The sequence below is a fragment of the Gopherus evgoodei genome, chromosome 4, assembly GCF_007399415.2.
Source record: "Gopherus evgoodei ecotype Sinaloan lineage chromosome 4, rGopEvg1_v1.p, whole genome shotgun sequence".
Classification (NCBI taxonomy): domain Eukaryota; kingdom Metazoa; phylum Chordata; order Testudines; family Testudinidae; genus Gopherus; species Gopherus evgoodei.
The window spans coordinates 108,399,546-108,424,989 of record NC_044325.1 but is presented as its reverse complement, the minus strand read 5'-3'; the positions used below and the strand labels follow the sequence as shown (position 1 = coordinate 108,424,989).

Below are 25,444 nucleotides of genomic sequence, written 5' to 3'. Positions count from 1 at the left end.
GGGAATTAGGGTAGTAAAAAGATTAAAAACTGTATGTAGCAAAAGCTGTATGACCAGACAGTGTAGCCTTAAGTGTGTGAGGGGGATCTTTTCCTAAAAGTTTTTTTTAGACTGATGTTGTCTTTTGCTGCTTCTTATGTCTGTTTTTGTTTGCAGTAAAATGTTTTTTTATAGCAGCAAATAAAAGCAAATAATCTACTTAATGTTCTTAACAGATTTAGAGCAGATATGCTGTACCTAAGCCAAAAAGCAATGAACCGTCCACAATAGTCTCACATTTAAAGAACCAACAGCAGAACTACAGTTTTCTTTAATTTTTGTAGTACTAGGCAAATCAGAAACATAGTTGCTGTTTTCTTTTGATTCTGCATCACCTTTAGCATTCCGGCATCTCTTTATTACCCATATTAATGCAGTTGAATTATAATCTGTTGGAATCAGTCAAAATATACAATATCTTGCCATCTGGTACACAATAAACCAAAAGATCTAATTTATCTCACACTGATGTTAATCATTACCATAAATCAGCAATTTCAACAGTGTAAAACTGGGTTAGATGTGATTAGAATGTGGCCCATAAGGTCTGTTAACCCATATAAATTACAGTGTTTCATATAACAAATCATAAGAAATTAAAGGAAATGAGGAATCATCATCCAGTGGGGTCGTTTCTAGTCAGAATCTGTTCTTGGCCCAATGCTATTCAATATATTTATCAATAATATGGAAGAAAACATAAAATCATTGCTGGTAAAGTTTGCAGATCACAAAACTTGATGGAGGAGGCAGCTCAGTTCTACAGAGAGGTCTAGATCAGTGGTTCTCAAACTAGGGCTGCTGCTTGTTCCAGGGAAAGCCCGTGGCGGATTGGGCCTGTTTGTTTACCTGCCGCTTCTGCAGGTTTGGCTGATCACAGCTTCCACTGGCCACAGTTCGCCACTCCAGGCCAGTGGAGGCTTAGGAAGCAGCACGGACCCTAGTTTGAGAACCACTGGTCAAGATCACATGGTAAGCAGGATTCACTTGAACAAAATATGTTTTTAATACAGCTAATGCCAAGTCAAGTAGCTAGGAACCTAAAATTTAGGTCACATATTAGGGGACTGTAGCATGTTAGGGGATTGTATTTTTCAAAGCAGTGACTGAGAAAATGAATAAAGGTCATGGTGGATAACCAGCTGAATACGAGCTTGTAATGCAATGTGGTGGCTATAAGAGAGCAGGTGCTATCCTTGGTCATATAATCAGGGAAATATCTAGTAGAAGTAGAAAAATGGGAAGTGTTATTACCACTGGAGATAGAATCAGGGACACTGTTAGTGGAATGCCATGCCCAGTTGTGATGTACACACTTTTTAAAGAGAATATTGGCAAATTGGAAAGGATTCAGAGAAGAACTAAAGGATTTATTTGAATTCTGGAAAAAGTGCAATCTCTTTAGCTTATTAAGGAGACTGTTAGGGTGGAGACTTCATCATAGTTTATAATACCTACATGGGGAGGGGGGTTCTGTCAGTAGAGGGCTCTTTAAGTTAACAAACAAAGACATAACAAGAGCCAGTGGACAGAAGCTGAAGCTTGACAAGTTCAGATGAGAAATAAGGAACAGATTTTTAAGAGTGAGAGTAATTAACCATTAGAACACCTTACTAATGGCTGCGGTGAATTCTTCATTGCTTGACGTCTTGGATTTTTCTAAAAAAAAAAGGAAAAGAAAAAAATGGTGTAGCTCAACCAGAAGTTATGGGTTTGATGCAGGAATCTCTGGGTGAAAATATATTGCCTGTGTTATGCAGAAAGTCAGAGTAGATGATCATAGTGGATCCTTCTGGCCTTAAAATCTATGGTATATCCCTATTCCTCCTCTCAAGTGTCTTCCATGTTTTTATTTCTCAAGGATTAGATTGGTATAAAATGCTGATATTTTGTGTTATTAGGCTAAATCCATTCTGGGAAGAGTCCCTAGCAGGAACCCATTGTGGTATGTAAAATGCACGTGTAACAAAAGAGTGGCTGTTACAAAGAGCTTACAACATAAGCAAATGATAAGAGACAACAGATGGATACAACAGTCCAATGAATAGGGGAGACAAAGCTGCTGAAAAATGGTAATATTGAATGGAAAACCCTGCAGTTGCAGCACACAAGCTGCCTAGTTTTCATCAAGTGTTTTGTAGATATCACAGGAGAGAGAAATTTTAAAGATGATACCGGGGTGGCTTTGCAGATTTTTATGGAGTGTTTCTTCCATGCATAAGAGGTAGTATGTGACAGAGCACAAAGGTGCTGGAGGGGAAAATTTGATGAGCAGGCACTAGAGGCTGGTATTGTTGGGAGGGTTTAGAGTTTATAGGTAGGGTTTCATAGATTAAAGGCCAGAATGGATCATTAAGGAAGGGCAGGCCCCAGCCATGAAAATCTTAAAGGTGAAGAAAAAGTGGTGTATGTTTGCAGTGCAAAAGTGAAAGCCAGTGGAGGGTTGTAAATTGGGAGGGGGTGCGGGATACAGTCAGAGCAACAGGCCAAGAAAATTATCCTAAAAGCAGCATTTTGAATGGACTGGAGTACCTTTTTGTCAAGCATGCCTTTGTCAAGACCAGAGAGAAGGATTTAGGGATCATCAAGTCATGAAATGATGAAGGTTTTGATGAGAATTTTGTTGGAACAGACAGAGAGAAAAGGCTGGATGTTGTGTTAGAAGAAACAGCAAGATTTAGACGCTGTGTTCTTCCCTCCCACTTCTGAAAACTAGGAGGAGTGGGGATCATGCTACCCCCACCTAAAACTAAACATATGGCAGCTACAGCCCCATGACTAGACATGGCAGAATTCAGTTTTGGTTTTCTTTATTTGTAATTTTGATGGATAATATCCATGTTTATTTGTAAAGATTTTTTTTTCAATTCTTGCCAATTTAAAATTTTCACTGTTTTGGAAAATTATGGAGGTGGGAAAATGTGTGGGTCAGACTATAATTATTTAATGACACTTGATGTTGAGGTTCAAAAAGTTAAAGCTTTGTCACTGTTAAAACACAAATTGTCAACGTCGCATGTCAAAAAATACAACATAAATATCCTTAAATCAAACTCTAGTAACCAGCATTTTTCTTTCTTTGCCTATCTGTAAATTTCTGTTATTGTCAATGGAAATATATTTTCCTCAGTGTGTGTGTACGATGAAATTGACATTTACTGACAATCTTTCCAAGCCTACCCTTGATGCACAGCATATTGTGAAGTAGTGTACCATTTCTACAGGGTCTGTCCTCCAGTCAGACAGGGAGAAGAGTTGCTGTTTTGGGTCCGAGGTCTGTAAGGAGAATTTATTAGTAGTTTGGAAATATTTCTCAAGACTCTTAAGCACCCGTCTGTGGCATCTTAGCTAGAAGCAGTGCTTAGATCCATTGTACCAGATTTTTTGTTGTATTTATACCCAATGTGAAAACCTTTGGAGGTCGTTGAGCAATGGAGAATTTGGCTCATTGTTTATCATGTTGTTAGATTTTTACGCACATTTTCTTTCCTAGATTCTGAAGTTCACTGTTGCAATTTGCTCATTTATACTATCAAACAATCATGCCTGTGCATAAGTGTCTAACTTTTAATTGTGCAGTAAGTGTTTTGTTGCAGGGGGGAAAAAGTCACAGACAATCAATTATATGTGGGATCATGCTGGTTTTGGAGGGCTGGAAGAGATTTATAATGCAACGTGAAGCATTAATTTAACTTAAAATGTAATTCAAAGATACTGTAAACCTAGGATAAAAGGAATATTATTAAACATTCACATTTGTCCTTGGACTTTTTGTCACAGTAACTTTATCTTAGATATAAATTATGTTTTCATAAACATTAATCTTGTCTAAAAGCATAATTTCTGTGATGTAATCTGCTGTTGCAAAGGAGGCCAGTGGGTTTTCATGGGCCTCACAAAAGGCAGAAATTGACATGCAACAGATCTGAACTTTTTTTATTTTGTTTTAGTGCAGCTAAAAGTGGAAGCCTTGTAATCTGACACTGGTTTAAGTGAATGCACTGTTACAGAGTGAGGAAGTAATGAATAGCAAGCAGCCAGCTCTATCAGAGTACCAGAGCCAAGAGGAAGAATCTAGGCTAGTGGGTAGTTTACCTAACAGTATATGAGAGATGTGAAAATCAGAACTTTAACACCACTTATCTTATAGTATAGTTATCTTGATTGTGACGTTTCTGGTTGTGAAAGCATGTGCTATATTAATGAATGGCCAAAAAGGTTTCTGAAAATATTTATTCAACAATACAGTCGTTATAAGGTAAGATGAGCTTGTGATATTACAGCATGCTGTACTAAATGGAATGGTAGCTTTCAAAATCTGTGGTGGCAAGTTTTGGACATGGTAGTCAATCCGTTAGTATTAAAAAGAAAAAAATCAGCATTGCCTTAAGTTTCAAATTCTGAAGTAATATTGCCTTTCAAAGATCTTATTTGTGTATTAGATGACTTTTCCCATTGAAATCACTGTCCCTTTGCTCAGGGATTTGTGAATGTCTTATACTTTCAACATTTGTGGCTATTAAGTCATAGAATTACAATGATGTTCTTGTGTTTTCAGGTTGACTTGCTTATTGACAATGAAGCAGAGAAGGATTACCTTTATGATGTGCTGCGGATGTACCACCAGTAAGCTCTAACTTCAGACTATTAAAAGAAGTTATAGATCCATTGCATTTTTATTTAAAGATTATATAGCTAAAAACTAATTTAAACAATAATCTTAAATGTAGTCTGTAGAAAACTAGCTGAAATAATAATTCCTAGTTTTATTTTAAAGAGTCATATACTTCTGCAATTCAGTACATAAGAAATGAGCATGGTTTTAAGTTTGATCATGAAGTTATTTTGTTTGTGATGACTTATCAGTTACATAAATAAATGGAAACTTCATAGTTTATAATAGGAAAAAAATCATGAGCATCTTTTATAGGAAAGAGCAAAATTGTTTGACCAGTCAGTTTGCTTATTTTATTCAATTTTTAGATTCACTCTTTTTATAAATCTCTCCAACATGCAAAAATACTTTGGACTGTTTTAGCAGAAAGACTATTAATAAATTCAACCTGGAAATCTTTGCCCTGCACATTGAAGCATTTTTTTCTATAACAAAAAGACAAAAACATCAGTTACAAGATATCAAGTCAATTATTCATTCCAATTACACCTGTGTAAATCAATGGAATTACTGTGCATTAACGTCAGTGCAACTGAGATCGGCATCTGGGGCACTGTTTCTTAAAGAAGATGAGAATATTTTTTCCACACTTCATAGCTGAATGGTTCTGATGGACATCGTTTCCATTCATATCTTAATTAATAGCATCTCAGTGAAGTGAAATGTAGACGTTTCCAAATTTCCATGTGGTCTTTGTACTGAGCTACCGTTTTGTATGGCCTCAGCTGCGTATCCGATTCAGTTTCACTGAGGTCTGTCTAATTGCTTCTCCATTCATAAAGCATTGCCTGTTGCTTGTGAAACCAGTATGAAACAGTAGCTGTTAATTATTTAAAACTTCCGTACAGTTACAAAATTAACAAATATCCCCCCATTAACTTTTCCCCACAAGTTCAGAAATTGTACTGAGTTTTAAGTAAAATATCAAATGCTGCTATTGAGGTTTATTGAATGATCTTCCCTTTTTTGCTACTGTACTTCATAATAAATAAAGAAGTTAAGACAAATACATATTGTGTCCAACAGCTAGGATTTGTTTCACTCTGAATACTCTTTTCAAATAAGTTTAAATATTTGGGGGTATAATCTCATTATGATTTGTATTAGTTTCTATTAATGTTAATGGGTTACATGCACATCAAGAAAAGTAATATGCAGGGTACCTAAATGCTGTGATGATAGATATCTTACAGTGACTAGGCAGATATGGGCCAAGTTCTGCTGTCTGTTGTGCTCCATTCAAGCCAATGGAGTTGTTCCAGATTCACACTTGTGTGACATGACAACATAATCTGGCTCTATGACTATGTCTCAAAATTGATAAAGTTAATAACAAGGACGCTTAGGTGGAACTCAAAGAAAATAAGCAGTTTTCTATTCATGCTGGTTCACACTGTATTTATATAGTTGGTTTATGTAATTTCACCACTACTGAATTTCACTGTGTTTTGAGTTCAAATGAGCTGGAAATTCAAACATACTTAGCTGCTACCACTCAGTTCCATGTGGCTTTTTGGGATTGTAACTATACATCTATCTCCTGAATCCATGGAGAGAAGTTTGCTGAAAACATGGCCCAGGTTTACTAAAAAGGTTTGCAAATGTGGGCAGAGTTTCAGGCTTGAAATAAAATCTAAAACCTGGTGAGGAAGTTTACCTGGTTTTGAATGTCATGACCAAAGATTTACATAGGTCTACTGTTGGTATTTCTGAGAATAAAACTGAATAAAGCTTCTTCCTTATCATATTGACAAGACATTTGTGGATGAAAGAATTACATAGACAATGTGGACATGAGTTTACTTGAATTAGAAATAGTTTTATTTTTAAATGATATAGGAAAAATATGTGCCTTGTTTATGATTGGCCTTGAACTACATAAAGAACCTTTTAAACAAATCTCTCTCTCTCACACACACACACACGCGCACACACACACACACAAATCCAGTTTTAGTATGAGTTACAAACAGAAAATATAATCTTGTTAGTATTTTGATCACCCAGTCCTGTTTTCTCAATGTATTTTTATAGATCCATGAATCTCCCAGTACTGGTAGGGGACCTAAAGCTTGTGATTAATGAACCGAGTAGATTGCCACTGTTTGATGCCATCCGTCCACTTATCCCATTAAAACATCAGGTGGAATATGATCATCTGACGCCTAAACGATCAAGGTACGTGTAGAACAGGGGTTCTCAAACCAGGGGTTGGAACCCCTCAGGGAGTCACAAGGTTATTACATGGGGGGTCGCGAGCTGTCAACCTCCACCCCAAACCCTGCTTGCCTCCAGCATTTATAATGGTGTTAAATATATTTAAAAGTATGTTTAATTTATTAGGGAGGTCGCACTCAGAGTCTTGCTGTATGAAAGGGGTTGCCAGTAAAAAAGTTTGAGACCCATTGGTGTAGAACAATGTAGGTCACATGAACACAAGTAGGAATTCTTGGTTGAAAAGCAATTTATTCAGCCATGTTTTGATGAATAAAATATCTATATCCTGTGCATGCTATCACAAATACTGAAGTTGTCTTAGATATAGTTCTTTGGGGACTAAATTTATTGTTTGGACTGAAATGTGTCCGTTCAGGGCCGGCTCCAGGCTCCAGCGTGCCAAGCGTGTTCTTGGGGCAGCATGCCGGGGGGGGGGCGCTCTGCCGGTTGCCGGGAGGGCGGCAGGCGGCTCCGGTGGACCCCCCGCAGGCATGCCTGCGGAGGGTCCGCTGGTCCCACCGCTCCAGTGGAGCATCCGCAGGCACGCCTGCGGGAGGTCCACCGGAGCCGCGGGACCAGCGAGCAGCAGAGCGCCCCCATGGCGTGCCACCGTGCTTGGGGTGGCAAAATGGCTAGAGCCGGCCCTGTGTCCGTTGAAAATATTAGTCACATATTTTCTTTTCAAATCTAAGCATAATAACTGAAAATATTTTAAGCAGTAACTAAAAATGCTTAAAATGAATCTTCAATTGACACGACTTGTTATGATGTTCATTAAGTAATGTTGTTCACTAATGATACACTAATACGTTTACAGAAAGCTGAAGGAAGTGAGACTGGATCGTTTACATCCTGAAGGGCTTGGAATAAGTGTGCGAGGAGGACTGGAATTTACTTGTGGCCTCTTTATCTCTCAACTAATTAAAGGTGGACAAGCAGACAGTGTTGGGCTTCAGGTAAGAAAACATATTCTTGGTCATACTGCTGCAATAAACCCTCTTATGATCTGAGGAAAGAATCCAGTCAGAAATATTCTTTAATCTCCTTATGTAACTGTCACTAAGGAACTTGCACTTTTAAATCTTTTTTCCTTTTTAATCAAATTCATGAAATGTGGTAAATCAGCCAGTGCGATTAAATTTTTCCTCTTCCTCGCAACCCCTTATTATGTAAACCAAAAATTCTTTTTCATGTTTGATTGTATATGCCAATTCTGAAGAATGGCATAAAAGGAGGATTATGCATGGCATCAGCATTGATGCTTTATACCCAGCAATACTGAAATGTAAAATACATTCAACAAAAGGTCTTCTCTAACTGGAAAACATAAGAACCTTTCAGGTTGCCAAAAGCCTAATAAATACAGGACACAGCACTTAAAATAAAGGATAAACAATGAAAATCAGGAATAACAAAAATGTATATTTTGCCTAATAGGGAAATAATTTCTTGAGTGCAATTAGATTTTAATTTTAAACTCCATAGATATCTTACTATTGTTTAATATTTATATTGTGGTAATGTCTAAAAGCAACAACCAGGTTAAAACCCAAGTGCACTAGATACTATAAAAACACATAATCCTAGCTTCTTTTGTGGATAAATTCTTGGGATAAATAATGCAGTAAGACCAGTTCTTTTGAAAACATAAAATATGGATGTGGTGATTTACAAAGAAAAAGGGGTAATACTGTGACAGGCAGGGCTGGCTTTAAGCCTATTCCACCAATTCCCCCGAATCAGGCCCCGCGCCTAAGAGGGCCCCACACCCAGTGAGAATCCCTTCCCTGGCTAGAGGCGCCTTTTTAATTTTTCTTCACTTTGTGGCAGCGGATCCTTCGGTTGCTCTGGGTCTTCGGCAGCACTTCGGTGGTGGGTCCTTCAGTGCCGCCGAAGACCTGGAGCAAGTGAATGACCTGCCACAGAAGTCCGACCGAAGACTTGGAGCACCACCCAGTGAGTACAAGCCCCACATGTTTTTTTACATGTTTTTGTTTTGTTTTATTTTTTAAGTCATCCCTGCCGGGGCCCCGCCAAATCTGTTCGAATTGGGCCCCGCACTTCCTAAAGCCGGCCCTGGTGACAGGTTGGATCACAGAAAACCCCTTGGGACCTGCCAACTGATGTGCCAAGGCTACTTCTGCCCCTGCTTTCCTGCCCTGGCAGCTTAGGATCCCAGTACGCTGTCTTGCTGAGCCAGTTTGCTCCAACGCAGATCCAGGGTCTGAAACAAATGCCCCAAAGCTGCAGACTTAACTGAAAGCAACTTACAGAAGTGTTCCTGTCTTTAACACTCAGATGCCTAACTCCCAATGGGGTCTAAACCTCAAATAAATCCGTTTTACCCTGTATAAAGCTTATACAGGGTAAACTCATAAATTGTTCGCCCTCTATAACACTGAGAGAGAGAGATGTACAGCTGTTTGCCCCCCCCCTCCAACCCAGGTATTAATACATACTCTGGGTTAATTAATAAGTAAAAAGTGATTTTATTAAATACAGAAAGTAGGGTTTAAGTGGTTCCAAGCAGTAACAGACAGAACAAAATGAATTACCAAGTAAAATAAAATAGAACACAGAAGTCTGAGTCTAGTACAGTAAGACAACTGAGCACAGATAAAAATCTCACCAGTTCCAGTAAGGTTCCTTTTACAGACTAGTCTCCTTCTAGTCAGAGTCCACCAATCACGCACACCCTTTGTAGTTACTGTCCTTTGTTCCAGTCTCTTTCATGTATCCTTGGGGGTGGAGAGGCTCTTCAGCCAGCTGAAGACCAAATGGAGGGGTCTCCTAGGGGTTTAAGTAGACTTTCTCTTGTGGGTGGAGACCCCCCTCTTCTGTCCTATGCAAAGTCCAGCTCCAATATGGAGTTTTGGAGTCACATGGGCAAGTCACATGTCCATGCATGACTGAGTTTCTTACCTGCCAAACCACATTCCTGGGAAGGTTCCGATGTGGATTGGCATCTTCAAGTTCATTGTTGGCCTAAGTGCTTCTTGATGGGGCACTTAATTTGCACACCCCTTTCTCAAGAAGCCAACCAAATACTTTACTAAGGCTATCAAGCAAGTATACAGCTGATATTCCTAACTTCAAGTACAAAAATGATACATGCAAAGAAATAGGATTAATAGACTCAGTAAATCATAACCTTTACATAGATATGTTACATGGCATATGTAGCAAAAAACATATTCTAGTTTTGTCATATATACATTCATAAGCATATTTCCATAAAGCCTTATGGGGCACACTATCACAAATACCATATGAAGAGTAGAAAAATGTGCATCATTTCTTGTTCCTCCTGCTTGTTCACACACACATCTTAACTGGGTGAAAAAGAGAAAATTGTGAATGAAAATGTCTATCAAGCCTTATGCTGGACCTCTCTTTATCAGAAATAAGAATGCTTAAACTATCTAACTGGAGGGGAGTGCGGTAAGGGTTGATGTTTGTGAATAGGATGATATATTTTGTCTGGCTAATTTTGATTATGTGGGGAGTAAGTTGCTGGACATGCTGGCTTCTGTGGATTGTATTTAATATTTTCCCAAAATGCATCAGATTAGATACTTCTTAATTTTATGTTTAAATTGAATAAAATAAAAAAAGTGCACCTACTTACTATCTCCTTCCGCTCCTGAAGGTTCATGTGCATCACAGGCTAAATAGTCACAATTGAGCTTCCCAATTCAGGTAACTCACCTAGACTTTTTTTTTTTAAGATTTAAACAAATGTTCATGTGTACATCTATATCCATCTACTAAATCAGAGTCACTGTTAGATTAGTCCCATCTACTGATATAGAGAGAGTGATTCTACTCCAAGATCTTAATTTTGTAGCTCTCCTTCATGGCGAGTGTCAAGGAAAAATTCGCCAAGAGATAAAAGCCTGAGGCACACTTGTTGTGGACTGTGGTCAATCAACAACTCCCTTCTCCATCAGGAATGTGCTAGGAGAGGAACACCAGACGTAGATCTTAATGTATCATTCAGGAGCTAGTTGTATGAGCTGTTCTAGACATTTGGAAAGGGGAGCATGGACAGCTGATGCATTCTCAACCTGGGTTCAGTTCATTAGAGGTGTTCTCTTCATTCATTGCAAGAACAGGAAAAACAAGACAGAGGACAGTCACATCTGGAAGATACTAATGTGATTGAACAGTAATGAACTTAATGGCAACTGTATAAGCTGTTGCACTAGAACATTCATACAGTACTACTAATCATCTGTCTCCTATTCACCAGTTGTCTCAAACCAATGCCAATCATTTGATGCAGTCTAGGTAAGGTTATTTTCAGTCAACCTTGATTCAGAAATGCACTTAGATGCTGTGCTCTTGGAAGATCGAAGCTTGTTAAGGCAACCCATTCATTCTTCTTGGTGAAAATACAAGTGGGAAGGGCAGCGAGAGCTTCACTTCATATTTAATTGCCATAGTATTTCACATTGATTCATTGTCTCTTGTGAATCTTCACAGGAGCTCTGAGCCAAGCACACAGTAGTTCAGAACTCCATTTGTGTTTCTCAGATAAAGGCAAAGTCTGAACAATAAAAATAAAATCCCTGAATATGTTACTGTGAATGTGTTAGACTTTGATTATATGTATTAATATGAACAGATGGTGTTTTGCTGCTAATCTAACTGTCTGGCTTGGGTTTGTTGATATTATGTGGTAAGGATCAGCTTAAGGTGCCTCCATAATAGGCGGCACTAGCCACTTTCTAAAACCAAGTGAATTAGGAGAATTGACAGGCTGTTCATTGTTCTAAATTGCTGTCTCATGGTAAAGCCAACTGCTTCTGAAATTTCACCCATCTGCATTATTTAGCTAAATCTCTACACTTTTTTATTCCAAAAATGCAGTCTGAGAAAAAGTTTAATGATCTTTTATCATAAAGTCAGTTTTAGCCCTTTTGTTTTTTTTATCCTAAATCATTTCTCATGATGATTATTCCTTGAAGTGGTTTCTGCCTTTCTAAATGTTTGTATAGTCAAGGAATTTGACTGAAACATTTGAAGTTTTGACCTTTTTACTGTGACTTCTTGATTTTTCTGAATGAAGAGCACTTATCCTTTTCATGTTTTCTTGTTTCTTCTCTGTTTTGTGCTGCTTTTTCAGATACTCATATCTATGAGGATTCTCTTGAAAAGAAAGGGTTTGAAATTAGTATGAATAATGAAAAGGGAAAAGTATACAAAAACAGACATTTGAAACAATCATCATGACTATCTTATTTTAATCATGATGTAAGTTCTCTTTCTTGAAATGTAAAGACAAAATAAAGGTATTATCTAACTTAATGCTGTTACAGCCTTTAAGAATTTTTCTACTATGCATTGGTTGTATTGACAAGTATATAGAATGCACTATACAGCCTAATTCTCCATTGATTTGCACCTTGCAAAAAACACTGTCACTCCATTTTACATACACAGCACTCTCACTTTGCATATTGTAAATGACTACACAAGATGCAAGGTAATGGAGAAGGAAACTGATTGAATACTAAAAACCTGGCCAGATATCACTTCTTTAATGAGAGATGCCACGTGCTGTGTGTTTGTAATAATTGGGCTCAATGGGACAAAAAAAACATGGTGGTATCAGCCTTAATTCTGAACTTCCTTGGTTTTGTAAGTTTAAGTCAGGGCTTTAATATTACTACTAGAATTGCAAGACCCATTTTGAGACAACCTAGAAGGAACTATTGCTTTTGGATTCACCCGAGTGGGACTTATCCCCATAAAGAAGTAGGCTAACCCTTCAGTATCCTGAAGCTGTGCTATTGATCTCAAACATGTAAGGATTCAAAATAGATTGGAAGGAAGTTGAATTAAAACAAAAGCAAATAGCAAACTAACATAACGACACAAGAAAGTAAAGGAATGCTGAAATGAGGGCATCTTCCCAGCGTTCAACAAATGTTCACCCTTTCAAAAAGCATTTAAATAGTTCCTCTCTATATGTCCTCTCTGTGTGTGCAGACATGACTTCCACTAACGTTAAGAATACTGTGCATGTTTTGACAGGACACTATTCATAGATCTTTTAAGGGACCAATATGATGATCTGGTCTAACCTTTTGAATAGCACAGGCTATAGGAATTTACCCACTACTCCTGCAGTGAGCCACGTATCTTGTGGAGGAACTAGTGCATATCTTTTAAAAAATACATCCAATCTTGATTTGAAGCCTTTAATTCATGAAACAAACAAAGCACAGCAATGGTTTGGCCATTCCCTCTTTTTCCAGGCCATATCGACTACCCTGGAGTAGGGCCACTATATGCCTATGCATCTTCTAACACAGCATTAGTTTTCATTGGAGCAGATTATCTAACTAATAATGTACATTAGAACTGCTAGGTACAATCTATTAAAGAGAGTGGCTCAATTTCAGCATTGGTGTAAGCAGTGTTCCATTGACTGAAAAGTTTTTAATATGTTAACTAATAACTGGTTAAATATGTACAATAATCAGGAGGTGCTAAATTATGGCTCCCTGAAGCATATCTTTCAGGGCCGTTACTTTAAACTCAATGAAAAGGCCTGCATTATTGGTGTTTTGTTTTGTTTTAAGACCATGAATCAATTAAAATGAGGTCTTGTTGACTCGGGATTTGTAATGGGATAATGAAGACTTTAATCCCTAGGTCACTGATTTTGATTTGACTGGTGACTGAAAATTGGTACAGTCAGATGGTGGTTTTGTGGTCTGTGTGAAAAAGAGTTGGTGATTCTGATTCCAGTTTGAAGCCTCTATGTCAGGGGTTTTCAATTGGGGGTCATGACACCTCAGGGGGTCGCAAGCTGTCAGCTCCATGGGCCTGTCAGCCCTAAGCATGGCCATATGTGGGGGCTGACAGCTCCAAGCCCCTGTTAAATAAAAATTAAATTAAAACCCCTGTTTTTAATTTATAAGGAGGGTCACACTCAGAGGCTTGCTGCGTGAAAGGGGTCATCAATACAAAAAGTTTGAGAATCACTGCTCTAGGTCATGAAATCCATCATGAAAATTGGGAATGCAGAGCTTTGTTTACAATCTGGTCAGAGATGCCAAGGGCAGAATATGCATGAAAAGTAAACGATTTTTACCCTTACAATTGGTCCTTGTAAATCAGGGTTGAAACACAAGAAGATCAGGTTATCCCTCTTCTTGAGTTAAGCACAACAGAGGGCTCAGGGAGAAGTGACTTTACATCACCTCTGCACCTCTCCCAGTCTTGGAGCAGGCAGGGCCATTTTGGCCCCTAATGCAGATTGAAGTGTCCTGAAGGCTGCCCTAATTTGGGCCAGTCCAGCAGCCAGGAATAGCCACAACATAGGGAGTCCCCAGCTACTGCCCTACATTCCCTCCCTTAGGAACACACCCAATATTGTGCATTGTGTGAAGAAGCTGGAGATTTGAAAATGCAACTGGAGACAAAGAGGACCCTCTCTCCTAGCTACCTTTACCAGAGATGGCAGCTAAATAGGAGGAAAATAAACTAGCGTGGCCCTTGGGGATTTGATGCACCAGTAGAATTGGAGCTGCAAAGCCAGAAGTGGCAGGGGACTGATGAGAGCAGCACATCAGACAACATGTCCAGGAAAGCAAGAGTAGAAAAAGATTAAGTGGCTGGTCAGCATGTCCAGCAGAGAAGGAAACCTAATAACAAGGATGTACAGTAGGAGAAGAAAACTAAGCAAGTGTGTGGAATGTTCAGAAGAGAAGAGGAAAAGGAGACCACGCAGCATAGAAGTGTGTGCAGAGGAAGACAGAGGAGCAGAACAAATAGGAAGGGGAGATAGTGTGATTAACTTTTTCCCAAAACAGATATTAGTTATACCAACACAAAAGCTGCATGTAAACCATGTGTCCCATTAAAAACAGCTAAAAATGCATGCTTCCCTTTCCTTTTAATGCAGTGGTTCCCAAACTTGGTTCGCGGCTCATTCAAGGTAAGCCCCTGGCAGGCCACAGGATGCTTTGTTTACCTGGAGTGTCCGCAGGTACGGATGCTCGCAGCTCCTGGTGGTCGCAGTTCGCCGTTCCCAGCCAATGGGAGCTGCAGGAAGCAGCGCGGGACGGGCCACCGCTTTCTGCAGCTCCCATTGGCCGGGAACGGTGAATCGTGGGCACTGGGAGCTGCGAGCACCCGTACCTGCAGACTCTCAGGTAAATAAAGCGTCTCGGCTTAACCAGAACGAGCCATGAACCAAGTTTGGGAATCCCTGTTTTAATGTAAGCAACTGTGAAAAGGAAAGAAGGCGATCCACATGATCTCAAACAGGAAAGGAGGTGAGCTCTTAGACAATTCCTTTATTATTGGAGCTGGTCGAAATTTTTCATTTTAAATTTGCTGAAGGCAAACAATGGCTATGGGACAGGGTGGCCTGCCTCTTTAAGAACCAGGAGGCCTTGGACTAATCAGCCCTTGGAGTGCCATAATTAGCAGCCTCTGAACTTAAGGGGCAGGACTAATTGGGGTCAGGTGACAGTGTGAACAACACCAGGGCCTCATGAAAGGGTAGAGAACTCAGTTTCTGGGAAGTACCATAGGGAGAAAATTGGGTCCTGTAATAGGATCGGGAAGTCTCCAGTTGGTCAGTGCCTATCCCAGAGTAGGGAGACTTAAAAAGCCCAGAGGGGCAACTGAGAAAAAAACCCAAGTGGGATGGAAGTACCTTTTCTTTGGACTTTTGTTACCCTGGAAAGGGCCTGAACTCTGAGAGTGACCCAGCCAGAGGGCTGAGCCATATGAATTTCTCGGAGAGACAGAAAACTTGTGTGAGGAGAAACTGAGGTAGAGAGCACCTGCTGTGCTGTGCTCATCCAGCAGGGGACGGTGCAAGGCAAGCATACGCTGTGACAGGTTGTTTCATCAAAGTGGAAACTTCTGTAAGAAATGTTGCATTTTGATGGGATTTTTCAAGTTTTCATTTAAAAAAGGAACTTTTTGTTTTCACATTTTAGTTCATATTTTAACAATTTTCATATTTTAGTTGCTGAAAACTGACAAATTTGGGGCTTTCAACTGCCAAAAACCAAGATGTGACGGATGGACTGGCCCTTTTGGGCCCAGGAGACTTGGGGCCAGCTAGCCCCATTTGGTTAGCCGTGCCCTGCCACACCTGGACAAGGTGTGGGACTTAAGAGGAAGAAAGCCCAGCAGTAGGATGGTGACTGCGGAGGTGTGCAGGCTGACTGCTCCTTCCTGAGGGCTCGAGTCCTCTGTGACAGACAGGCTGAGGAGATCCACAGAGTCTCTCCACTGGAAGATGTGAAGGAATGCAGGTGTGGCTGTTAAGTCTCTTATGGCAAGGGTCTGAAGAAAGAGCCTGAGTGAGCCTGGGACCAAAAGCCAGTGAAAAGGCTAGGATTTGCCTGAGAATATGGAGGACACCCAGAACAGAGGAAGGAACAAAGAGGACTTTTCACAGATTTTAGTGAGAAGGCTCTTAGAGGAACACTGGAGGCAAAGCGAAGAAGGAGAGGAAGAAGTGTTTACAGGCTTGAGTGTGGGACTAAATGCGACTTAGACAAAGGGCACGCTCACCAAAGCAGCCCAGAGGGCATGGGTGATTGGGTAGAATCATGGAAATCCAAGGGGAAACTGAGGCAAAGCTGTTGCAATGCTCCACTGCATTGCAAGGGAGCACTCTGTGACAGAAAGTTGTGTAACACAAGCTTTTCAGTTTTAAAATGACAAAAATTGATGTTTTCATTTTTTCTTGGAACAAAAAGCAGCTATCAGAGCTATCTACTAGGATATATTTCACCCTATGAAAAAATCTTAGAATCCCTGCTTTGGTTATTTTTTAGCATGATGCAGCAGCACACTGGTGAAATAGTGAAAGAAAACCTTCTGTGTTTCAGATAATATGCAGCTTAGATGTGGCTTAAGCGTATTTTAAAAATATACAGCTGAGAGCTGAGCTCTGCATGTGATAGGTACAATAGGAGTTATACAGCTGTGTCATATTGATTAAAGAGAGGGATTTAGGTCTTTGAAAGAATTATCAGGGCACAATTACTTGATAAATTTCTATTTATCCAAAGTTAGGTATGAACTCATGTTGTATATAACAACTGTAATGTAAGCCTGTATGATTGCTAATATTATCAATATGTTTGCACTCAAGACTACACAGAATATGAAAAATGCTCTCTAGAACCAAAATAAAAATTATTTTTCCTCCATCTTATTCTGCTTGATCCGGCAGAGTTCTCCCTCTGGTGCTTTTGACTCTCAGGCCTCACTCATACTAGCACGAAAATAACAAAAGGGGTGAATTAAAATCAGTTTAGTTATTTTGGTACAAGTCTGTGTGGGGACACTTGGAATGAAAGTGGCTAAAGTTGATATAGCTGAAGTCAGTTTATACTTCGCCATAGTCCCCTGATGTCTCAACACAGGACTGGGTCCCCCTCTGCATTGTCACTGTCAGTCAGGGAAATTTCTAACAGGGCTGCAAGTGGAAGGTATTGGTTGTCCCTGGTTTTCAATTCAGTTCTGATGCTCAGCAAGGAAGAGCGTGAAAAGTTTGAATATCTAAAATGTGAGGGAGAAAATATTATATTTGAGGAAGAAAAAAGAAGGATGAAAGAGACAGTACAACATCAGTCACAAGAGGCCTTCCATACCAGTGCTGGGGGAGGCGAGTGGTGAATTTAGCTATTTTTTTTTTAAATGATTACGTGGCTGCATAGGAAAGTTACATCAGCCTAGTCATGGATTCTCTCCTCTTTCCTTTGTGCCTGTGGTATTGAAGTTCCCTAGGTCTGGGAGAACTTATGGGGAATTCTCTAAGGGGTTGTCTAAACACAAAAGGTGTACTGCTTTAACGACACTGGCATGATTAAAGCAGTATGGCCCCTCTGGTGTGGATGCAGTTCTACTGCTATAGCCTATTCCCATACTGTGGGTACATCCAGACTACCCGCTGGATTGGTAGATAGCAATCGATCTATTGGGGATCGATATATCGTGTCTCATCTAGACGTGATATATCGATCCCCGAACATGCTCCCGTCGACTCCAGAATTCCACCAGGGCGAGTGGCGGAAGCGGAGTCGACGAGGGAGCTGCGGCCGTCGATCCCACACCATGAGAACGGGAGGTAAGTCGAAATCAGATAAGTCGACTTCAGCTATGCTATTCCTGTAGCTGAAGTTGCGTATCTTACATCAACCCCCCCCGCCCCATTTAGACCAGGCCCAAGAGGAGAATAAGCTATACCAGCATAAGGTACATTTATGCCAGTATAACTATGTTAGTTTAAACATAAACCACACCCCTAATTGACATGAGTTATAGTAGTGCAAAAAAATTCTGTTTAAACCAGACCTAACTCCAAGTGGCGCTGCAGAACTGAGATTTTTCAATGTGGCATTGTACTCCATTACACTAGGTTCATCCTTTCTCTGAATATAATGGATTTCTATGAACTACAGTTTTCTGCAACTTGCAAGGCTCACAAGGCTGTGAGGATATTTTGTGTAGCACTAGGCTTGAAATTTATTTTATTTGGGATCGATTTATCTTGAGTCTCACCAAGGCTCCGTTTAACCCAATGGAAAATAACTTACTCTAAATGGAAATTGTTTATTTTGTACAGATTATACATGGGATAAATACAAAAGCGCAAAGAGATTAAAATTCCATGTTTATGGTTAAATAGTTACACACTGAGGCCTGGACCTACAAAAATAGTAATGGGAGGCAGGACTGAGATGAATGAAAACCTTGCAAAGATTCTATTACTGAGATTCTTAGAATCATTCCTCTGGGGGGCAGGGATCACTCACCTATCCCACCTGCCTAAAACAAGCAGTGATTCCCTGCAGATTCCTCAGAACCTTCTGTGCAAAGGGAGTTGGACTTGTTCATGGACTCCGGAGGATCTGAACATGTCCAGCTCCCTTTGCACAGAAGCCCTGTGCCTTCACACCATCTCTGAGCCCTCCTGCTGCGCTTCCCAGGAGCTCCATTGCAGTCATGCTGCCAGAGCTAATAGAAGCCACTGCTTGCCCAAAAGCCTCCTTTATTTTCCAGAGTGAAGGAGACCACATAAGTTAGTGCCCCTTCAAATTTATCTCTTAGGCTTTAAGGAGGATAATGAGCATCACTCCTTGGCCCATTCCTCCATAGCTTTGCAGCTGTGGCGAGCAATGGTGCCTCGGAGCATCTGCTATGTATGCTAAGGTGCCATGTACACCTCCACAACTCTAGTGTGGGTCAGATTATTTAAGAATGGGTCAAGTAGACAGTAGTGGGAACCATGTAGTGAGTAGTCCTTCAAAAATTTAGGTGACCAGACTGGAGGCTCCACCTATTTTAATTTTTTTGACTGCGAGTGGGATTTCCAAAGTGCTGTGTGCTGACCTAGCTCTGTTCCTATTAAAGCCCATAGGACTTCAGTGAAAGCAGCATTAAGCCAGTTCTGATCCTTTTGAAAACTCTACTCCATATTGTCCCCTGGATGATGATTTTGTTTGCCCAGTAGGTGGAGCAAACACATCAGTTAATAGTTGTGAATGGACAGGATTTGTTCCATTCTGTGTGTGAAAACATCTTTATTTCCTCAGGAATCCTATACTTTTATGTGTATCATCTAATCAGTGTTTTTAAAAAAGCAATAATGAGACGATTGAGGCAATTACACTCAGTCTATCAGTATATGCTATTGTTATTCTACAGTGTCATAGGTATGCATGGCACTTTAGAGGCAAAATAAAGTGTTCTTTGCCCCAAGGAGGCTACCATAGGAAAACCTGAAAAAGTGACACAAGGAGTCCCATTAATGAAAACAGGTGAGCATGTCCTCACCCATGACTCAGGGGCGGCTCTATGTTTTTTGCCGCCCCAAGCACAGCAGTCAGGTGACCTTCGGTGGCCCACCTGCGAGCGGTCCGCTGATCACACGGATTCAGCAGTGTATCTGCAGGTGATTTGCCGGTCCCACGCCTTCAGCGTACCTGCTGGTGAAATGCCGCCAAAGGCTGCCTGACTACCACCCTCACAACGATCGGCAGGCTGTCCTCCGTGGCTTGCTGCCCCAGCCATGCGCTTGCTGCGCTGGTGCCTGGAGCCACCCCTGACTGCACTAGAGGAAGGGTTGCACCGTTAAGTCTTTATAGCCATACTGGACCAGAGTTTCAATACGAGTAAGCATGGCAGTAGTACCTTATTCTAGTCCCAGTGAAATCAGGAATAATTCTCAGTATGAGTAAAAGTGGTAGAATCTGGCCCATTGAATAGAATGACATGTATTATTACATTTTAAAAAAAAAACCTCCCTACATTAAAAAGAAAGCTAAGGGTGTAAAGTCAAGCTTTCAAAAGTTAGAAGATGCCAGCGTTAAGGTAGCCTGTGGAACTTTAATGTGGCCTCCTCATGTATGTGCATTATGATACAATCTTTATTTACAGGATTGCATAGTATTTTTTGCACAGGATCCTTTCCTCATTCACTGTGCAGGATGGATGATGCTCCTTCCACCTCTCACTCATGTCTGTCTTCCTTACCTGTAAACTCCTTATATCTCTGTATTGCAGACAGGCTGCTGCCTTCTCCACCCTGCCTGTGCATCAGCTGAAGGAGCACTTAGAATTGCCCTCAGTTCCAGGGCCTGGCACCACTGCAGCCCCAGGCAGCTGGGAGGAACAATTGTAGGCAAAGTCCTGCTTAGTCTCTGCAGCCCTGTGATGGAGCATGTCTGGTACAGATGGAATCAGGGTGACAAACCTCAACTAAGCATCTGGGTAACACCCCTGTTCCATCGCCAAAGTTCAATACCTGCTCCAAATCATAGGTATGCGAGAGCTTCTAGATGAAACAGTTGTATGACTGTTTTAAACATTGACGAAATAACACTTTTCCCCCTAATTTTGTTCTCTGAACCAGCTGAATCATTTTTACTGAAGCTTTCAAAAAAAAAAATTAGCCTCAGGCAAACACCTAGCATGGAAAATTTCAGCTCAAACAGTTGCTGTTTGTCAGAGTTACATGCAACTGAAAATAGGGTCTTAAAATAGAAGATGTGAAGCAAACTTATAGGTGGCGCTACAAACAATATCCATATGTGAATGTCTTTTCTGTAAAACGCCACACAAAGTCTTGATGGTAAGAGCACCGTCCTGCTCCATTGAAGTCAATGGCAAAATTTCCATTGACTTCAATGGCGCATTTTATGTAAATATTCATTATTAACAGTAATACATATTAGAGCAGTTTATGGGGACAGCCATGGAAGATGAGACAAGAAATAGACTCAAGGAATTTAGTTGTGTTGCTTGTAGAGATCAGGCAAAATACATTGGAAGTAGGGAGTAATGTTTGTAGTTTGTTGTGAAAGAATTTCTTGATGGTCACTTGCATGCCCTCCTATACTGAGGACTAGTTTGTAGTTGCGTAAGTGGAGAGTGTTAATGGGAGCATGGGTAGAAATGGTCCTGGAATCAAGCAAAGGAAAATTCTTTGTGCCCCATTATGGTTGATGTTAGCCATATCAGATCAGAGTTTCAACATGAATAAGCATGGAGAAACACATGTTTGGATGCATAAGCAAGGAAGGCAAAGAATTGTGCAGGACTCTTTCTGCATGATCTGGAGATCTGAGAACCAAAAAACGTGGGTGGTGATCCAGGAAAGTGAAAAGGTGAAGACTGGATGAAGAATGCACTGAAATTTGAATTAGTACAGTGCTTAATAGCCGCAATACAGACAAGACAACTTGATGACTGCTTAAATTCAGAAAAGAGGTGGATGTGACACAGTAGCAATTGATCATTTTCACATAGCTCTGCATTAGTGATGGAGCTGGCTGAATATTTTTCAATATAATGGTTTTCTGTTGGAAAATGCTGTTTAACTGAAACTAGAACTTTTTGTGGGGACATGTTGATTCAGATCAAAATTTGTTTTTGAAAAAAATTTCAAAAGAAGTTTTTCGATAAGGACAAAATGTTCTGTTTTGACCTTATTAGAGCAAGACATTTTGACTTATTTATTCAAAACAACTTTGTTTCAAAATTTATTTTATTATATTATAAAATTTTTATATATTACATTATAATATAAAAAGTTGAAATCAGACCACAACATTTTTAATTTTTGAGAACAAACTGTTTCAACTGATCCAAAACAAACAGAAAGCCTTTGAGGAGGTCCTTCACCAAAGGCTCTTAAGCAAATAAAGCTGTCACGGGATAAGAGGGAAGGTCCTCTAATGGATTGTTAACTGATTAAAAGATAGGAAACAGAGTAGGAATAAATGGTCAGCTTTCAAAATGGAGAGACATAAATAGTGGTGTCCCCAAGGGGTCTGTACTGGGACCAGTCCTATTCAACATATTCATAAATGATCTGGAAAAAGGGGTAAACAGTGAGGTTGCAATTTGCAGATGGTACAAAACTCTCAAGATAGTTAAGTCCCAGGCAGACTGCGAAGAGCTACAAAAGGATCTCTCAAAACTGGGTGACTGGGCAACAAAATGGCAGATGAAATTCAATGTTGATAAATGCAAAGTAATGCACATTGGAAAACATAATCCCAACTATGCATATAAAATGATGGGATCTAGATTAGCTGTTACCACTCAAGAAAGAGATCGTGGAGTCATTGTGGATAGTTCTCTGAAAACATCCTCTCAATGAGAAGTGGCAGTCAAAAAAGCAAACATAGTGTTGGGAATCATTAAGAAAGGGATAGATAATAAGACAGAAAATATCAGATTACCTCTATATAAGTCCATGGTACGCCCACATCTTGAATACTGCGTGCAGATGTGGTAACCCCATCTCAAAAAAAGATGTATTAGAATTCGAAAAGGTTCAGAAAAGGGCAACAAAAATGACTAGGGGTATGGAATGGCTCCCATATGAGGAGAGATTAATAGGAGTGGAACTGTTCACCTTGGAAAAGCGATGACTAAGGGGGGTATAATAGAGGTCTATAAAATCATGACTGGTGTGAAGAAAGTAAATAAGGAAGTGCTATTTACTCCTCCTCATAACACAAGGACTAGGGGTCACCAAATGAAATTAATAGGTGGCAGGTTTAAAACAAACAAAAGGAAGTATTTTTTCACACATCTCGCAATCAACCTGTGGAACTCCTTGCCAGAATATGTTGTGAAGGCCAAGACTATAACAGGGTTAAAAACTAATAAGTTAATGGAGGATAGGGTCCATCAATGGCTATTACCTAGGATGGACAGGGATGGTGTTCGTAGCCTTTGTTTGCCAGAAGCTGGGAATGGGTGACAAGGGATGGATCACTTGATGATTAACTGTTCTGTTCATTCCCTCTGGGCACCTGACATTGGCCACTGTCAGAAGACAGGATACTGGGCTAGGTAGACCTTTGGTCTGACCTAGTATGGCTGTTCTTATGTTAAATCTCACTCTGTACTTTACTTGAGATTCTAGAGGTCTTCAAGGTATTCTGCTATCTATCCAAAACATTGCTTTTTCCAGTCACAAGACCTCTGCATCAAAGAGATTGTCAGTTTACATAAGTTGCTTGGAGACTTTTCTACACTGATTCCTTTTTTAAACAAATCATATAACAGATTTTCCTTCTATTTCTTATTTCTAAGATTGGAGATGAGATAGTTCGGATAAACGGATACTCCATCTCTTCATGCACTCATGAGGAAGTAATAAATCTCATCCGCACAAAGAAAATAGTGTCCATAAAAGTAAGACGTAAGTAATGCAAAATTCACATGGGTTGCTACAATTCCCACACTGACAGAGAGAATGTCATGTAGCTAATTCATAATCTGCAGGAAGATTTGCCTGACATATTTTTCTCTTGCAGATGTCGGCATGATACCTATCAAAAGGTAAACGCACTCCATCCCTTTCCTAAATTCATATCCAACATACAAATTAGATTCTTCATTTCCTCTGCAATCTCTTATCTTCCATTGATATTCTAGAAAGTTGGTAATGGCCAACTTTATCATTGATTAAAATGATACACCTTGGCTGATTTGGCAGGGTACTGCCTCATTTAATGGATCTGATTCCCTGTCTTAAATAAGCAAGCTTATCTTTCTGCATTATCAGTGGAATCAGTCTGGAACTCGGACAAATTCCATCACCAAATTCACTTAGCAGAATGCTCCAAAGTTCTTGCATCTTCCTAACTTTCAGAGTTGTCTTTTAGAAGCAGTCTCTGACTAAAGCTGGCTAAAGTTTTGAAAATCATGATAGGTGTATGATGACTTTTGTTGAAAAATTGAATTTCAATGGTAGGGGGGAAATAAATGTTCTGATAAAAAATTTTTTTAGATTTTTGAGGGATGTTTTGACTAGCTGTATAAACTGGTTGAGATTTTTTGACTTTTGAAAAAAGTTTCCAAAAACCAGTAATTTTTCAAAAAGTTTGCTAAATTATATACAGGGTGGTTGTTTTTTTACCAGCTCTACCTCCACCTTTACTGATGTAAATTATTGCATGTTTACCTGTTGTTTTTTAGACATCTAAGTACTTGATTACAAAATCAATATCATTCTTTATCAATAGTACTTACATTTATGTGTGGATGAAAAATACAAGGCTGGATTGAAGCCACATTCAATATACTGATCATTTTTAAATTATTTTCCTCATCATATTTAACCATTTTGGTTTTTTTACTTCTAGCTCTCCAGATGAGCCTCTTAAGTGGCAATTTGTGGATCAGTTTGTGTCAGATTCTGGGGTAAGACACCTAATATCTTATTTTAGTAATATGCCTTCTGGGAACACTTAGCGATATTTAATTTGCTTCCCCCTGCCCCCTGTACTTATCTTTTTAGTGATTGCATTTATTTTGATGGTACAAAAACCTGTTAAGTGAAATCTGAAACAAATAGCTATTAATATCCTACCAGTGTATTCTTATGTGGCCTAATCCACCTCTTCCTAAAATCAATAGAAAAAGCTTCCATTATCTTCAATGGGAGTTGGATGAGGGTGATAGTTAGAAAACATAACTAAAAAGCATCACCTACATTTTCAAAAGTAACTTGTGTTTATGAGTGCCTTCGTATTTGGGTGCCTGAACTGAGAGGGCTTTTAAAGGGGCCTGATTTTTCAGAAGGCAGATGCTCAACCTTTCTGAAAATCAGCCCCTTCAGGGGGTCTCAGCTAGAACTCTCAATATCACTAACTACTCCTGGAAAATTTAGACTTTTGTATATTTTTGCTCTGATGCCCTGGTGATGAGCTGATGGTAAATAAATTGCTAACATTTAGTAGACAAGTATGAAAATGAAAAACTCTAGAAGCAGTAATACAGAAAATGTGTGTTAGAAATGAAATGTTTCTGCCAATATAAATAAAAGAATCAATAATTCCTGTTGAGTTTAGTGACTCAGCAAGCCAATGCTTTATGTTGCAAGAGGCAATTTTTAATAGATTATTTGACATACCTTAACTGTGGTTAACTTAACTGAGGTTAAAATTCCTAGAGTGTGGGAGACTAATGGAAGAACAAATAAGTCTATGAATGACATCCATGGGT

The 25,444-nt window shown here is 39.6% G+C and overlaps 1 protein-coding gene across 1 annotated transcript in view; it reads left to right on the top strand.

Moving 5' to 3' along the window:
• Positions 1–25,444, top strand: part of USH1C (USH1 protein network component harmonin) — a 106,478-nt gene that overhangs the window by 5,071 nt on the left and 75,963 nt on the right. The window contains exons 2-7 of the mRNA XM_030560498.1: positions 4,598–4,665; positions 6,749–6,892; positions 7,749–7,887; positions 23,528–23,636; positions 23,752–23,776; positions 24,583–24,640. Of these exons, the coding sequence (XP_030416358.1) occupies positions 4,598–4,665; positions 6,749–6,892; positions 7,749–7,887; positions 23,528–23,636; positions 23,752–23,776; positions 24,583–24,640 (543 nt within the window). The remainder of the gene's footprint in view (positions 1–4,597; positions 4,666–6,748; positions 6,893–7,748; positions 7,888–23,527; positions 23,637–23,751; positions 23,777–24,582; positions 24,641–25,444) is intronic.